The 17913-nt window shown below is 37.7% G+C and overlaps 1 protein-coding gene across 1 annotated transcript; it reads left to right on the forward strand.

Moving 5' to 3' along the window:
• The first annotated feature begins 10074 nt into the window (after nt 1-10074).
• Nucleotides 10075-16997, forward strand: LOC6047020 (protein mab-21). The gene is made up of 2 exons (XM_001864095.2): nt 10075-11204; nt 16333-16997. The coding sequence occupies exons 1-2, from the start codon at nt 10457-10459 to the stop codon at nt 16680-16682; spliced, it is 1098 nt and encodes a 365-aa protein (XP_001864130.1). The 5' UTR covers nt 10075-10456; the 3' UTR covers nt 16683-16997.
• Nucleotides 16998-17913: the final 916 nt, after the last annotated feature.

Consider the following 17913-nt stretch of genomic DNA (forward strand, 5'->3'; position numbering starts at 1 on the left):
CGGATTCGCAGAAGTTTGTGCGAGTCGCGCAGGAAGAGGCATTAACGTCAACGAAACGTCAAATTTTTTGACAGCCGCCGAAAGGTATTGTTTTTAAGAGCTCGCAAACAGCAACGTTTTGGGGTTTAATTAGACTTCACATTGCATTAGCGGGCCGAAGGGTCGACCGAAACAATTGAATTAAATTGTATGGGGTATGTTGTTGCTGGGTGTGTTTTGGGGAAGGGAGAATGTCCCGAAAGAATGAAAGAGGCAGACAAACGTTGTTCGACACAACGACAACAAAGACCAGTTGGTGGTGGGATTGCCACGGCAAATGGGGTAAAAGGCGAAACGACGTCATATTTTATCCATAATTGACATAAATTGAAACAAACGATTGTTTCGAGTGTGTGTATGCCACAGCCAGTCGTTCAGCATTTTAGATTAAATTTTATGCTGGAGGACTTTGTTTTCATTGTTGAACTTCTTGGAAGTTCAAACGATTGTTTGCATTTTCAATCAAAATAAAATTCTGTGAATTTCGCTAATTAAATTATGCATCATTGTCAAATTTGGAGCTGCAATCCGAAGGGTAGGGAAGCTTCAAAGAAGACTAAAATTTTAGCTGCATGATGAAAATGTCATAGAAAATTTGTCAAAATAATAGCAAATAAAATAAAATAGAGTAGGCGGAACTTCTTCACTTTTAAGGTAATTTTAAAACTTGGATGTTTTCACGCCAGGTTTCGTCTTTATGAAAAGTTATTGCGCGTATTGAGAAATAATCAGTTTTGGTGATTATCTTGAAGGGGTCCCAAACATAGGAGCGCAAGGAGTTTTTCAATTGATCGCAGCAATCGGCTTGATTTTCACTTTACATTGCTGTCAGTGCAGATCAGCAATTTATGCTATTTTTTCGTTTTGAGAGTCTTTTTCAGATGGTGAGCGTTTTTTAATGGAATAATATTTAATATTTAAAATAAATCTTCTTCCTTCTATTGCAGGGATCATGTTTGATTTAAAAAATGTATCAATCCTGGGGCTTTTTCGCAACTGCGTTCTTTTATTGTGTAACGCAGTAAGGGGGATGTGGTCGAGACTTATAAATACTTTTTTGATTTGCCAAAACGGACTCCGGATGTGACCACCGGGTAACATAGGATCCGACCCAGCAGACAAATTAATACACTAAAGACAGACTCCATTCAAAATCAAAAAGTTTTATACGTCGCATGGTCAGTTAACCAACGAGTTAACGCTGTTTCCTAAATACGGTTCTGGATGTGGCCACCGAAGAAAGTGGAACCGGTTTCTATGTTCCGTCTCATGGTTTTTTTTTGCTATTCTAGTATTGTTTTGCATGGAAAAAGCAATGGAATCAAAATTCTTGACAAAACTGGATCTATCGGTGGACCGTACCCCGGCCACCGGTTTGTGGGATAATTTTTAATAAGATACTGTTTTGACGGTTGGAAGTAATCTTTGGTGGAATCAGAGAGAAAGGAAATACTCAATACTCTTTGGTGGAACCATGTTTTGTTAAATGTTTGGTCATTTTCTCACTCTTAACCATCGTCTCGTGTCATTTAGCGTAATCAAAATCAGGGCCGATAGCCCTCACGCAACTGACCTTAACCGTCAGGTAATGTCCCCTCAAGTGCTCCAACGATGGGGAAGCATGCCCGACAGAGCCAGCAATGCCCGCTGTGCCGACCAGGAACCCGGTTCCATCAAGCTGGCCACAAAGGTCTCAGAACCGTAGATTCCCCCACCAGAAACCAGACAACCGCAGCCAAAACCAACGAGCAATCGTCAGCCAGCAGTAAAAGTCCCTACGAATATCTCAGATTGACAGTTAACAATAATTTTAAAAAATTGTCTGGGCCTACTCTCCTGCCTTCTCTAGGTTTCCCAGGGTTTTCACATTGCGACGATATCTTTCTGCGGCGATTAATTGGAGCGCAAGATTCTAATTTTTCTCGAAATTATTAATACCTTAGATTGTCAATAAAAATGATTTTTGTTCAGATTTTCCAGAATTTCAAATGTAAACATTGAGTTACATTGAACAAAGGAACTGTCAAACGTCAAATGATCAAAATAATCAAAATGATCAAAATTGACAAAATTGACAAAATTGACAAAATTGACAAAATTTACCAAATTTACCAAATTGACAAAATTGACAAAATTGACAAAATTGACAAAATTGACAAAATTGACAAAATAAGGCTTTCTAGTCAGAAATTTACCAATACTTTCAAAGTATGTTTACATTACAGCTGGACGATTGTTTGCATCAGGTTTCCCATCTCTTTCTAGCAAAAGTTTTTTGTCAGGCGACTTCTAGCTGGTTTTTTTGACTGACCGCCCGATATGTCAGCCAACATACTTCGCAGGGCTGTGACAGCTCGAGCTCGATCATTGTTTGCATCAGGACACTGTGACGAGAAGTTCATCATTTTTGAGTTAAATTATATTTTTTTCACTGGGCCTAGAAAGCCTTATTGACAAAATTGAAAAAATTGACAAAATTGACAAAATTGACAAAATTGACAAAATTGACAAAATTGACAAAATTGACAAAATTGACAAAATTGACAAAATTTACAAAATTTACAAAATTTACAAAATTTACAAAATTTATAAAATTTATAAAATTTACAAAATTGACAAAATTGACAAAATTGACAAAATTTACAAAATTTACAAAATTTACAAAATTTACAAAATTTACAAAATTTACAAAATTGACAACTTGAATTTTGTTTAAAAATTGATTTTTATGCAGATTTGCTAGAATTTGAAACGTAAACATTGAATTGCATTGGACAAAGGAACTGTCAAACGTCGAGCTATAATTTAAAAAATGCTGGGTGGGCGTAACAGCTGACAGAACGCTCTTAGAAAGAAAACATCCCACATTGAAAAAATGCGAACTATCGCAGTTAAACAATCACAAAACATTATGGCGGGTAGGCGTAGTAACAAAAAAAAATGTGGTGACTTCTAGGGTAGGCGTAAGACAATTTAAGGACAATTTCTTGATCTTTAATTTCGTTCAAAGTAAAACACACCACATTGGAAAAAGCGATCAGGAACTGTCAAAATTGTGTAGTGACAAACGGGGTAGGCGTAACAGCTGACAGCTGTCAGATTTGAGCGAATTTCACACAATTTCCACTGAATTCTTGGTTTAATTTACCCAAAATCTGACAGATGCCCAATTTACCCATTTCTGAGTAGGTTCGGTTTTGACAAAAACCGAGTGGCGCCTTCAGCTAGCTACGATCGTCTTGCGATCCAGTGGCCGATTCTAACCCATCGCGCAGCATCACTTGACCCGGCTAACCTTTTCCGCCGATCGGATCACGTCGTAAAAGTCGCTGGAGAAAGCGCCCCTTCAAAACAACGAAGAAGACGCGTCGCGCCGAGCAAAACCAGAAAGTCATTCCATAAATACGAATAATTTATTAAATATAAATAAATGAGACACACCGGTATTAATCATATTAAAACGATCTCGATCTCAGTGGGATGCTTTTGTTTGCTTTTCAATTTTCTGGTTCTCCCTGTTCAGCGCTGACTGGGTATACGAGGTATGTGTTCCAGCCGCGATCTGTCCCCTCTTACTCTTCCCGTGATCCGCGGTAGCGTCTAGAGGGGACCCACAACCGTTAAAACAAAACCCTGGTGATGGATCAAATGTGGACATAAATCAAAGGTGACGCGCGTTGCTTTTTCTCCTCCTGCGCGACCTGGTTCCAATATCTTCGGGTTGGAGCTCGAATGATCGAAGATTGACGACGAACGTTAAATTCCGCGGTGGCGGCGGCGGCATCGGCGAAGGTCCTCAAACGATAATGAATCATGTTCCGGGCGGAGATTCATCATTCGGAGTCGGATTAGTCTGGAAGCCCGCGCGTACTACCTTAATGGGCGAGCGCAATTGGAATAGGGTTTCGAGAGGGTTCGTCTTCGCGTTGACAGATTGAATAATGCTGAGTGGTTGAAGATACGAGTGCGATAGGACATTTGGACACTGCACACAGAAATTCAGAAGCTTAGAGTTTTAGAGTGAAATGAATTAACAACTGTTTTTTCATGCAAGCCCTACGTTAAATCAACGGTAAAGCACTTCATCGGCCAGAATGTCAGTCTGATGTAGGGTAGGCGTAACTTTGTGTCAGATTATCATGGCAAAGAATTTCTTATAGGTCCGTAGTGTGTGTGTGTGTGAGAGAGAGAGAGAGAGAGAGAGATCTCCTACACCCTTACCAAAAATCATGATTTTTTGAGTTCCAAATCCAACTTTTCATACGATTTTTTGAGTTCAGGTACTACAACCATTAAAATGGTTATATGGGTTAAACTGAAAAATTCGTATGAAAAGTGGGATTTGGAACTCAAAAAATCATGATTTTTGGTAAGGGTGTAATGGTCCGTTTTGAGAGTATTGAAACTAGACTGGTCCAGAGTCAACAATGAAGTACTTCATCGAGCTGAATTTCGGTATGGTGTAGGGTAGGCGTAAGTTTGTGTCATATTGTTATGGCAAAGAATTTCTTATAGGCCCGTTCTGAGAATATTGAAGGTAGGCTGGTCCAGAATCAACAAATAAGCATTTTATCGAGCAGATTGTCGTGTCTGATTTTTATGGCAAATATTTCTTATTGGTCCGTTTGAAGAGTATTGAAGGTAGACTGGTCCAGAATCTACAGTGAATTGCTTCATCGAGCTGAATGTCGGTTTAATGTAGGGTAAGCGTAACTTTGTGTCAGATTATCATGGCAAAAAAAATTCTTATAGGTCAGTTTTGAGAGTATTGAGAGAGATTTCCTTAAGGTTCGTTTTGAGCGTATTGAAACTAGACTGGTCCAGAGTCAACAATGAAGTACTTAATCGCGCTGAATGTCGGTATAATGTAGGGTTTGTGTCAGTTTATTATGGCAAAGAATTTCTTATAGGTTCGTTTTAACATTATTGAAGGTAGACTGGTCCAGAATCAACAGTGAGGCACTTTACCGAGCAGATTGTCGATAAAGTGTAAGGTAGGCGTAACTTTGTGTCAGATTATTATGGCAAAGATTTCTTTTAGGGCTGTATGTAGTAAGATTGATCAAAAATTCTAGTACTACATCTGGCAAGATCATTAAAATGCGGGTAGGCGTTTCAAAACAGTTCATAAAATGTAGAAGGATAATGATCGCAAACAAAACTCTGATAGAAGGCGGACCGATTTAGATTTGACATCTCGTTTGTGATTGTTATCCCAAATAGATTCCACTTATGACCACTCATTTACAAACAAAGATAATCTCACCAACTTAGGACGGAAAAAAAGAATAAAGAAATGGCCCAAAACATATCGTACCAACCTTGTTAAAAGTGTTTATTTACGAGCGCCAATTATCGGATTAACATTCGTCCAGCTCCGGCAGCAAATTAATTTAAACGGTCAATTTCCGACGAACCTCGCGCTCCGAATCGAGAGAAATGTTTAGAGGGAAATATATGACAAAATTATGGAGATGAGTTCCAACGAATCGTAAACAAATGCAAAACTCTATCCCCGGAGAGATTGTGGTGTCACGTGGGACATTCACAGAACGAAAAAAGATCAGTGGACAACAATGACCAACCTATCATCACTACCGATTCCCAGTCGTGTTATTTTTTTGTCTAGAATTAATCTGCCTCGTTATTATCTTTATATGGGAGCCCCTGACCAAGTATCTCTCACCTGCGCTGACGAGCCTCCCCGAGCCATAAAGGCCTGCTGTGGTGCTGCTCCTAACCTCAAACCTCATAAACACCACGCCGAACAGATCGGGCAACGCAGTAGGCCGTGGAAACCAGGACACTTGAAGATTAGGTTGAAATCATAATGTTTTGTTGTTATTCTCTGCGCTAAGAATTCCTAAACCCGAAATAATCAACTCTTAAGGTGGTATTACATTGCTGGAAGTTTCGATAGTTTCCATTTGTGTCAAAAAAGTTTGTTGTTAGTTCTAACCTCAAAGAGTTCGTAAGGTCTTGCCCCCCGAACGACCCGATAAAGAGAAAGGGAGGAAAATTAGACGAAATCAAAACAAAAAGACAGAATAACCCACAGACGCACCGGAGATGCGATCCGGGAACCCGGCAGGTTTTATCTCTATCTCATAACCTCAAAATTGTCTGGAGACAGCCATTTATAAGCGATATCTCTTCTCGTCTTCTTCCCCAAAACTAACCAGGCAGGTTGGTGGCAATAACTTACTCTCGCGGCGAGCTGACAACTTTCGCGTCTGCTGCTCATTTCGGAAATTTTATTTATAATTTGATTTTTATCACATCCACCTTGTGTGGACGTTTGCTAGAAGAAGCAAAGACAAAAAATGGTAGCACTATTAATTTCAATACCAGAGAGAGAGGAGTATTCTGGAAGATAAATGGTTACAACCGGGAACAGAAACACCACGCACAAGTTTCGTCTCGCGACGCAACGCGTCGCATCAATCGTGGCCACGACTTTAAAAACAAATAGCTGTCAGTTGTCGTCTAAGCGGGGCAGTGCGCCCCTAGCGAGCAAAATTGGAACTTGTTGCTGAGGCTTCGCGCACCCAGCGAAACGGTAGAAACCAGTTGGCCATGTTAATTAGACGCGTTAAAAAATGGTTTATGGGTCAATTTGAAGGCATCTTCTTCTGAAGCAGTGCCTACTGCGATGTCGACGACTACCGTGGAAGCGATAAAACGGGGTTAGTTTTTAATTAGACAAGCGGATAATGTTGTACGGAAAGCGAGAAAATCGGTGTCACATGTTGTTAACTGAAAGCTAAAAAAGGTGCTATAAAAATATTTTAATATAAGCAAATAGCATTTTATAGCAAACATCTAAATACTCATACATTTATGGCAACCTCAAAGCATCCACTGAAACTGTGAAGCGAAAAAAAAGAAACGACAAAAATTCATAAATAAATAATATTCACTTTGGACCGAATTCTGGTGCAGAAGGGAAAGAAAAGCCCAGCGGGATGCAGGCGCCTCTTGAAAACTCTCAGATTAAAAAGCTCGAAGCAGAAAGACCACCATCAACACTACTATCATGGGAAGAATTCAATCGGGGATAGAGGAAAGGGGTAACTCCCTTCATATTGCGTACTGTGGCCTTAAAAGTCTCAAAAATGATCAGTTCTTTGAAATGTTCTTTATGATTATATTCTAAAACCGCAATTCCAATTTGTCAATCTCACAAAAATAAGTTAACGTCAAAATTGACAGCTAACGAAAGTTGCCATAAAATTTTGACAGTTGAGAAGCTACCATAAAAACAAAAACTTTTGAATAAACAACATTGACCATCAAAACAAAGTAATAATTTTACAGCTAACAAAAAACCGTGCCATAATTTCCCCCTCCACGGCCACTCAAGTGCCATAAAAGCGATATGGTAACAAGCAAGCGCCAGAGCCAGCCACTTTTTTGACAGCCCGAATCTCCAGACTGTGGATGGTGGTGCCACCAAGCTGTTTGCCCGGATCAGTGCGCGGGACACGAGCTCCGAATTACAGTGGGAAATTTGATAGGGGGTTTTTTGGGTTCTCTCTCATTTCGGGTTGTGCGATCCCGATTCAAATAACGTGTGTCAAAATTACCCCTGACTGGACCAGTGGAATGCCGTTGGGTTGTTTGTTTTATAAATGTTTGATGAGTGAGGTAAACGGAGTGTTGGATTCGATCGTTGAACTGGTTTGAAGCCATAAAAAGATGCTATAAAATTCAAATCTGTCAAAATATGATTTTAAAAGTGAAAAAAACTGACATGAAACGTCCATAATAAAAAAAAAAAGAAACGATTTGTTGAATATTTTAAACTTATAAAATTGGCGCCATTATAGCACCATCAAGATATAAATCAAACCAATAAATCTAGCAAGGTCCAATAAAAACAAACTAATTAAAAACCCGCCCACCATTCTTAAGCCACTTAAAATACTTTGTCAAGAGCTAAAGAGGTGTGAAATTATCGCGCAAGCTTGCAACAAAATCACAAATCTCTACAAAAAGGGAGCACAAGCCAACCGCATTTTATGGCACACCAATTTCCACCGCAAAGACGCATCAGAGGGCCATAATAAAAGCACTTTTATGAGGCTCTTAAAGCTGGGAAATGGGGAGCAGTAAAAATTAACATTATTTTCACATCTCAATCGTCCTCACTAGGTATTTGTTTTTTGAAAGTGAGAAACGCATATAAAACGCACAAAATCAAGATATACGTCCTATTAAAGGTTACTTTAAAGAACCCTCTTTAAGCTTGATGAATCATTTTTCTTCCTCCACCAACGATATCGATTCGTCGAGTCGTCGGAATTATGTGAACAAATCCACTTACCAATTGAAGGAGCAGTCGAAACACATTCCGGGCTACCATTTTCGGGGTTATGGACTCAGCTCGTGTGAACACGTGCCATACATTTACAGGAGACCCCACACCGAAATTAGTACGCGCCACCGAAAATGGCCCCTTTGCCGTCGTACTTCCTCGTTTGAGGATTCCGATTAGGCTGGTAGAATGAGGATTTTGAGTTGTTAAAAATAAAAAAAAGAATTTTATATTTTGGAAAACATTCACATAAAACCAAAATTTTCAATTTATTATAATTTTCTGCTTGGAAAAAACTTCCTCAATACACAACTAAATAATAAATAATTAAATAATTAAATAATTAAATAATTAAATTATTAAATAATTAAATAATTGAATAATTAAATAATTAAATAATTAAATAATGAAATAATTAAATAATTAAATAATTAAATAATTAAATAATTAAATAATTAAATAATTAAATAATTAAATAATAAAATAATTAAATAATTAAATAATTAAACAATTAAATAATTAAATAATTAAATAATTAAATAACTAAATAATAAAATAATTAAATAATGAAATAATGTAATAATTAAATAATAAAATAATTAAATAATAAAATAATTAAATAATTAAATAATTAAATAATTAAATAATTAAATAATTAAATAATTAAATAATTAAATAATTAAATAATTAAATAATTAAATAATTAAATAATTAAATAATTAAATAATTAAATAATTAAATAATTAAATAATTAAATAATTAAATAATTAAATAATTAAATAATTAAATAATTAAATAATTTAATAATTTAATAATTTAATAATTTAATAATTAAATAATTAAATAATTAAATAATTAAACAATTAAATAACTTAATAACTTAATAATTAAGGCCTACTGCGTTGTATTAACCGCAGAGATAGATTCTGTGAACGGACCACATTTCACAGAATCAACAGGGGAGAAAGGATGCGTGGACATACCGTACCAAACGAATCTGTGGAGTGTGGTGTGTTAGTGTCAATTGGCAAATAAGTATATTTTCAGGAGGGAAATTGGGGTAAATAATATTGGGAATCGTTATCAGAGATTTTCATGATAAACGCGTGTCAAAGAAGTGTAAAGGATACGCCCTATGCAAATATTATGATCATTGGAATATCAAAATAGACGATAATGGTGAATTTTGACTAATAAATCATAAATATTGCTTTATTTACAGTTTGAAAGCATTATCCATATTTTTACATTTTTATGCAATAAAACAAAGGAAACCATGTAAACAAGCTGCCATAAATCAGCCACGAAAACGGGTAGCTGAAACCCGCAGTTGCACCACAAACATTTACCCAGCCTACTGTCCCATCCCACCAGAAGCAAAATTACCGGCAAAAGCCGGCTCGCCGTAAAAGAGAGGGTGATCTGCCAACATTATAAACGCTCCACCAACACAAACAAACAAAAATACACTGTGCGCAACAAAAGACAACAAATCGCCCGCGGGGCGTGGCTTACACATGTAAACACTCACACCTTCTCAAAAGCACCATGTTTTTAGCATTTCTCTGCGCCTGTATTGCGTCGTCACCAACACACAGCATGCCTTGCCCGTGCGGCGGTTACCAACGGCAACCACCGCACCAACACCACTTTAACCCTGTACGAACGATACCCGACCCGTCGGACGGACACGGCCACGGAACGAAGTCGTGTAGAGACATTTTTCACGCGCGAGGAAGATTCAGTGGCGTACGAGGCGTTGCATCGATCAGTTGTATTAACGAGTCCGGAGGTGTTCCGAAGGAGAGCGGGTTTCGGTTACACACGGGGGCCGCCGCGCGTTAATTAATCTTGGCACGAGCCAACCTCTCCACGGCTGAGAGTCTCGCGGACCGGTTCCGGAGAATATAATCTGTGATAGTGTGATTGAGCTGGGTGTGTGGAAAATAAAGGAAGGAAGTTGGGAGCAGCGATCATCACGTGAAGCTATGGAAGTCTAATTAGTGCAAACAATTCCACAAGTCGACAAGATCAATTAGTTAGTGCGTTCGAGTATCCAGGGGTGATCGTGCTGAAGAAGAAATATCAAGTCTAGTGAAAATGCTGGTTCCACCGGAGATGATTGCCGTGCAATCGAAGCTCATCTACCAGATGAACAAATACTGTGCCGATCGGGTTCAAGCCCGGAAGGCGCAGATCCACAAAACCATCCAGGAAGTCTGTCGAGTGGTTCAGGACGTCCTGAAGGAGGTCGAAGTCCAGGAACCCCGCTTCATCTCGTCCCTCAACGACTACAACGGCCGATTCGACGGACTCGAAGTCATTTCGCCGACGGAGTTCGAAATCATCATCTACCTCAACCAGATGGGCGTCCTGAACTTCGTGGACGACGGAACGTTACCCGGCTGTGCGGTCCTCAAGCTCAGCGACGGTCGCAAGCGGTCCATGTCCCTGTGGGTCGAGTTCATCACAGCTTCCGGCTATCTCTCCGCGCGGAAGATCCGTTCCCGCTTCCAAACCCTCGTCGCCCAGGCCTGTGACAAGTGCGCGTACCGGGACTCGGTCAAGATGATCGCGGACACGACCGAGGTCAAGCTGCGGATAAGGGAGCGGATCATCGTGCAGATAACCCCGGCGTTCAAGTGTGCCGGACTGTGGCCACGGTCGGCGTCCCATTGGCCGCTGCCGCAGATTCCGTGGCCCCATCCGAACATCGTGTCCGAGGTGAAAACGGAGGGATTCGACATGCTGTCCAAGGAGTGTGTGGCGCTGCAGGGCAAGAACTCGGCCATGGAGGGCGATGCGTGGGTGTTGAGCTTTACGGAAGCGGAGAACAAGCTGCTGCAAGGTGCGTTTGGGATGATCGCGATGAATCATAGAAAAATAGGCATTAGTTTGATTTGCATGGTCTTCCACACGGAAATGGATAATCGCTCAATGTGGGGTGTGTTTTACCGACGGCATTACTCTAAAAACTTTACTTAATCCACTTTAATGTGGTTAGAGCCTGGCCAAAATGCCTCAAAAATTAACATTTATGAAAAAGCATTTTTTACGGGTTAAATCTCATTCAAAATTCAAATGCAAAGCTTCAGCTCCTGTTACGTCCATGTCATTTTTGGACGATTCTGTCTTTTTAACATTTTTATGTTTAGTTTGACGTATACTTTTCGAAAAACCTATAAAATTTGGGTCTTTGTTCGTGGACTCATTGAAAACAACACCAAGTCTGTCCCATCGTTGTTCTTCTACGCATAATTGTCCCACCAAGTATTTTCTTCCCCGAAATCAATAGTTTTACGAAGCATTATGTCGTGTTTACCTATTGTATAGCAAGAGGATTACAAGTAAGAGTGATAAACTGCTAACTGGGGCAATTAGGGACATATAGGTTGAATTGGGACCCATGGGACAATTATGCGTAGAATCAATCGAAATCGATCGAAAAATTTCAATCGCGTTTTTCTCAGTTGCTCTTTTTTGAACATGGGACAATTATGCGTAGAACAGCAGTATGCACACCGGAACGAACCCTCCAAAAAGTCATTTTTGTTACATCTTATTAGGCTTCATCCATAAAGTACGTCACGCTAAAATCAGCCCAAATTTACTACTCCCCCTTTGTCACGCTTTTCCTATACTTATAACATGCAATGTCACACTTGCTCAGACACCCCACCCCCTCCCCTAGAGCGTGACATACTTTATGGATGACGCCTTATACATACGTTAAGATGGATCTAGGAGGTTTGATTAGAAAGTTAATTGTTCGAGAGATTTTATAACCCAAAATAATATTTTATTTTTTTCCTCGCACTTCTACGTTTCGACTAAATGTCATTCGCACTCTTCAGGGGAAAGGCGATATTTGAAAGGAAAAAGCAGGAAAAAACTACGTTATTGAAAATCAGGTCGGCCACGCAAGGGAAAAGTCGAGAATTTGTCATAATCCGCAAAACATGGGGGAGAGTCGGGAATCCCAAGCATATTTCCTTTTTTTAAATATATATAATATTGTAATATTGTAATATTGTAATATTTCGAACAATTGTCAACTCAAGTTCGATTCGTTTTTTGCATATGACATTTTGACCAACCTAAAATAATCATTTTGTTTCATTATCCTACATTACTTAAATAATTAAAAATACATATGTGGAATCTTCCAACTTGAGTTTGGCAGTATTTTTTCAAGTTAATATTTTAAAAAGATTAACTAAAGTCATCAGCATAATCGGAAATCATCGGAAAAACATAACTATTGAATAAATCCCAGCCGCTTTTCGTGGTAATTGAAAAACATCGATTTAGTATGAAAAAAAATTGTAAATATGCCAAGACAGATTCATGAAATCTTGAATAAATGCCCTAAAATATGTAGAATTAAATATAAAATTCATTAAATTAGAAGAAACATTTGATTTAAAAATTAACACCAATTTCATGATATTTTTAAAATGGATCTGTCACCATGTTAAAGTGCGTTTTCATTAAATAATGAAAACAATTTATAATGAAGCTATTTTTAACTTTATGCCTATTTTTATTTTTCAGTTAAAACAAATTAACATAAACTCTATCTTTGCAATTGTAAAGTTGAACCTTGGATTTTTATACATTGCTTCTAATTATTTTTCAAACGAATTGCATTAGGTTTCTCTCTAAATCCATTTTATAGGTGCATTATTTTGATGTATTTTTTCTAAATATAAGTTTCCATTTTAAATAAAATTGTCTATGCTAAAAAAATTTCGTTAAATTTTTAGAAATTTGGTTCGATGGATAATATTAATTTTTATCTAAACTGCATTAGAATTACAATCATTTTCGAGTTTGAAATGCCCTTTATTTGAGGTTCTGGAAATTGTCAGGAATTCGAAAATCGGATTTGAGTTGTCTCATGTATTCAGATAAGCCATGAAATGTTTAATAAATTATTTAGATTTATGCGCAAAAAGAAACAGTTCGGAGAGTTTTCTGAAAACAATTGAAAGATAATATGCACGGAGAGACCGGTCAGGGCTAATCTAAGAAAATCTTGGTTAATTTTACTAAAAGTATGGGTTAATTTTTTTACACAGCTATTTTTCAACAATCGATTTTTTATTTTGTTGACCCGAAATTGTTGACGACCTTTCTGGTTCTTATTGTCATTTTTGTAGGTTAAATGGTACAAAAAAATTATAGCTGTCGACTGCCAGAATATTTTTTTGAGAAAATTTAACTAAAAATGTGTTGTTTTCAGCTGAAATATTGTTATTCTAATCTGTTTTTTTTTTTTTTTTCATGAAGAAATTAAATTACTGTTAAAAGCATAATAACGAAACTTTTTTTAAATGTTGTTATAAAACAAATTTAGTTGCATTAATTTAAAAAAATAGCATATTACAAATTTGGCTAAACATATTTAAAAGAGATGTTTAATATATCGTGAGTTCCTAAACCGAGCAAAATTTTCATCAGGTTTCACTTACCATGACTGTGAAATCATCCGATAAGTCATCATCTTCTACAACCAAAGCGAACCTTTTGCTGCAAATAGACATATAAAATTTAATAGTTATTTAATACTTTTTATTATTTCGGCTATAAACTGAAAAGAGGAACGTGAATAAATGTAATTATAATGAGGAGAGAAAAAATATCAATAATGCTACTTACCAAGCATGCATCAATTTAACAACTACTTTTGGCAACACACTTTCATTGCATTTGATTCAATTTAATGAACGTGCTCCGATTCCTGAAAAAATATTTTTGCAATTCCGTCGTGAAACTACTTACTTTTCCTGTCATTCTTGAACGACGAAATAGCTTACTTTTCTGTACCAAAAATAACAGAATCGAATAGCAACACTTTTCAAAATAAATGCTGAAAAGTTCTACTTTTCAGCACTCAAATGGGTGCTGAAAAGTTAAACTTTTCAGCATTTATTTCGAAAAGTAACACTTTTCAACATTTTTTTGAAACGATTTATTGACAAAATACATAAAAATTTAACATAAAATTTCACTCAGTGTGTGTTTTTTGGAATTGCAAAATATGTTGTATGGAACTCGTTGCAAAACTTGATTTTTTCAGCACTCTTCGTATTTATCCAACTCGGTGAACCTCGTTGGATAAATGTACGACTCGTGCTGAAAAAATCCTCTTTTTGCAACTTGTTGCATAAACTACTATTTGAGTTTTACTTACCAGTTTATTGAGCAGTCTTCTTTCAACAGCATATTTAAAATATCAATTATCATCTTTTTTATAAATCTTCTATAAATGTTATGTTTAGACATTTCCCTTCATTTAATTTTTATGTTGATATTATGTGTACGCATTTCCATGTATTTAATGGCTGATGATTCTGAAAAATAATGGTTCATTCAAATTTTATCCATCGTAAGCACGAAGGTTTTTTTAATATTAAGTTTTCTAATTAAAATCATAATTGATAAATTGTTGTGGTAAACCCATACTTACTTAGATTAACTAACATTTTGTTAAATTTGCCCGTGCAAGTATTGTCGTGCAAGAGTTGGCCCGGCTCTTCCTTCCACTGCCCCTCTCTTTCATTCAAAGATTGTCATGAAGCCCCCTCGCATCAGAGGTCCTTATTGCGAATGTCCTCGTTTTGCTCATCATAGTTTATTACCTGCAAGGAAATCATCAACAAACCAACTCATCAATTCTACCTCGACAGTTGCACCAGTGTTTTCTTTAATTTGCACACTTCAAACAGTGTGATTTTCACCTTTCACATCCTCTCACTTCACAATTCACAACACAAACTCAACAAATCGACCGCTCTCGTTCGAATCCTGACTACTAATGACAGACGTAACAAACTCAAGTTCATCTTTTAAATACTTTTGATTTTCCCAAAACAAAAGCTAACAGTCGAGCGCGTTCATTCGAGTTGGGGAATTCTGTTAGCATTTTGCCTTTAGCATTTTCAACAAACAGGTCTACAGTTTTGTTTTAAACATATGAAAACTGTTGTCTTTCATATGTTTATAGGACCCATTAAAAAAAATCTCTAGAGGTTATCAAACTAATACAGAATTTTGGTTATTTTAACTCAAAATTGGCCCTTCGGGATAGGCAAATATTACATCTTAGTTTTTCATATCAACTTCTACAATTTTGCCTTTCTCAAAAACATATTCGTTTGTTCCAATTGATTAAAAATGTCCCAAACCTAAATATTGTTAAAAAAAATCCTTCAAAAAGGCCTGTAGCGAGCTCAAGAGTGCTCAAAACTTCATTGTTAAATACGTTAAACGCAAATAACGCACATAAAAACGGTACAATTTATCAAAAAAAAAAATAGTTTATGTAGCAAGTTGAAAGAAGAGGTTTTTTTCTCCACATGAATACGACAAGACTGTCAGCTGAAAATAAATTTTTAAGCTGTGTTTGACAAAATTTTGACATTGAAAAAAAAATCATATAATTTTCATAATTGCCTAGCTCCGAAACAAGGTTTTTAACCACTTTAAACTCTAGCAGATAATTTACCTTTGTGTCCACTGAAGCATAAAACAAAATCTCGAAAATTAAACAAAATATGTGTTTGTTTCTTCAACTTTCCAAGATGCCTATTACACTTCCGCGTCCTTTAAAAAAAAAAACCTAATCAGCATATCCTATCATCATACCTACCTAACCTTGCCGAGGACACCAAATCGATCAGAAAATTCTCATTCATTCCCAAAAATAACAGTACTGTAATAGTAGTTTGTTGCAAAAAAAAGATTTTTTAGCACGCTGAACCAAGTTGGTAAATGTATGACTCGTGCTTTAAAAAAACTCTTCTTTTTGCATTTGTGGCAAAAACTATTATTTTAAGTTTAATTATTTCAAACTCTGATTTCAACTTAAAAAAATAAATCCTCGAAATATGTTGTATTATTATTATTTCTACATTTTTTTATGAAAACTAAAAGTTTCCTCCGTCTTCTCCGTTTTTCGCCCAAAAATCCAGGTGGCTGCCGGCGGCGCTGTCTCAGCATCCTGAAAACCCTGCGCGATCGGCACCTGGACCTGGCCGGAAATCCCGTCTCGTCGTACGTCATGAAAACGCTGCTCCTATACGAGTGCGAGAAGCACCCGCGCGAGATGGAGTGGGACGAGAACTGCATGGGCGACCGCATCAACGGCATCTTCCTGCAGCTTATTTCCTGTTTGCAGTGCCGCCGATGTCCGCACTACTTCCTGCCCAACATGGACCTGTTCAAGGGGAAATCGCCGGGCGCCCTCGAGCACGCCTCCAAACAGGTGTGGCGACTGACGCGAATCATGCTCACCAACTCGCGCTGCCTCGAGGAGCTGTGAGCGAGTGAGTGAGTGGGTGAGTGAGTGAGTGAGTGGGTGAGCGAGTGAGAAGTGAGCAAATCAAACAAAAATGAGTGTTTCGTACTAGTTCAAGTCCTAAATTATAACCTACTCAGTATACTCATACGATTAAACTATTATTATTAAATAAATCAAGAAGGAAAGCGCAGAAAAACGTAACTCAAAACAACATAACTTATGTCTAACCACTAAGAAATCGACGTATACCTAAACAATTGACTAAGCGACAAACAAAACATAAAACTACAAATCATCAAAATGACAGCAAAAATAAACCAATTTTATTCAAAAGAATTTCATTTAGATTTATTTTGATGCTATGAAAACAACGAATACTCCTTGCGCCATGAACTGTCATTCTAAACCACATGCTATAAAGTCGACGTAGTCGTCATAATCATTTGATTTGCTTTGCATTCACCGACGGTAAGTAAAAGACAAAACAAATTTACGGTAATTGTCATCATAACTTGCTACTTGTACACACGGTAGTAAACGACAGCAAAAACAAAACACATGAAAACAAATCTTCCCCGCGAAACGCTGCAACTGTCACTTTCGACCCCATTTTTATGGCAACAATTTCGCGCGCCACGATCGCGGTAGCGACGCAAAACCCAAAGTACACTTGACTTAATGGGATGCGACGACGGCCACTTCTTCGCTTGCTGCGATGTGCCGCTAATGACCCTAAATGACACCTCCCCCCTCCGAGGGTCATCACTGCGTCTGCGGTGCAGAAGCCGCCGGACCATAATGGCGGCGAGTGAGTGCATGTAAACAAGCGTACTTTATAGCGATTGGCTTGACAAGCTGCCATTATGGCACAACCGCGTCACAACTGTCAAACTAATTGCTACAAGCCATAAAAACGCCACCCCCTACAACGGTTTGACGAATGTTCAGCTAGTAAATCACCCTCCAACCCCCCTCCTTCGCCGTCAGCTGTCAGTCGACCGACCTCGACGATTGTAATTTAAATTTTAGATTATGGTGGCATTTTCCTTATCTAAACTGCCCCCAGCTGACGGTTCATGACCGGCGGCGGCGGCGGCGTCGGCAATTTGCATTCTAGTCTTACATCTCTCTTTCATTATCATTATGGGTCTGTTTTATGGCCGGTTTTATGGTGTGTCTTGAAGTTGTTAGTCTTCTTTTGCTTTCTTTTCGCGCTCTTTTTTTGTGTTGCTGAAATTCTCGTTTTGCGGTT

The sequence above is a fragment of the Culex quinquefasciatus genome, chromosome 1 (assembly GCF_015732765.1).
Source record: "Culex quinquefasciatus strain JHB chromosome 1, VPISU_Cqui_1.0_pri_paternal, whole genome shotgun sequence".
Classification (NCBI taxonomy): Eukaryota; Metazoa; Arthropoda; class Insecta; order Diptera; family Culicidae; genus Culex; species Culex quinquefasciatus.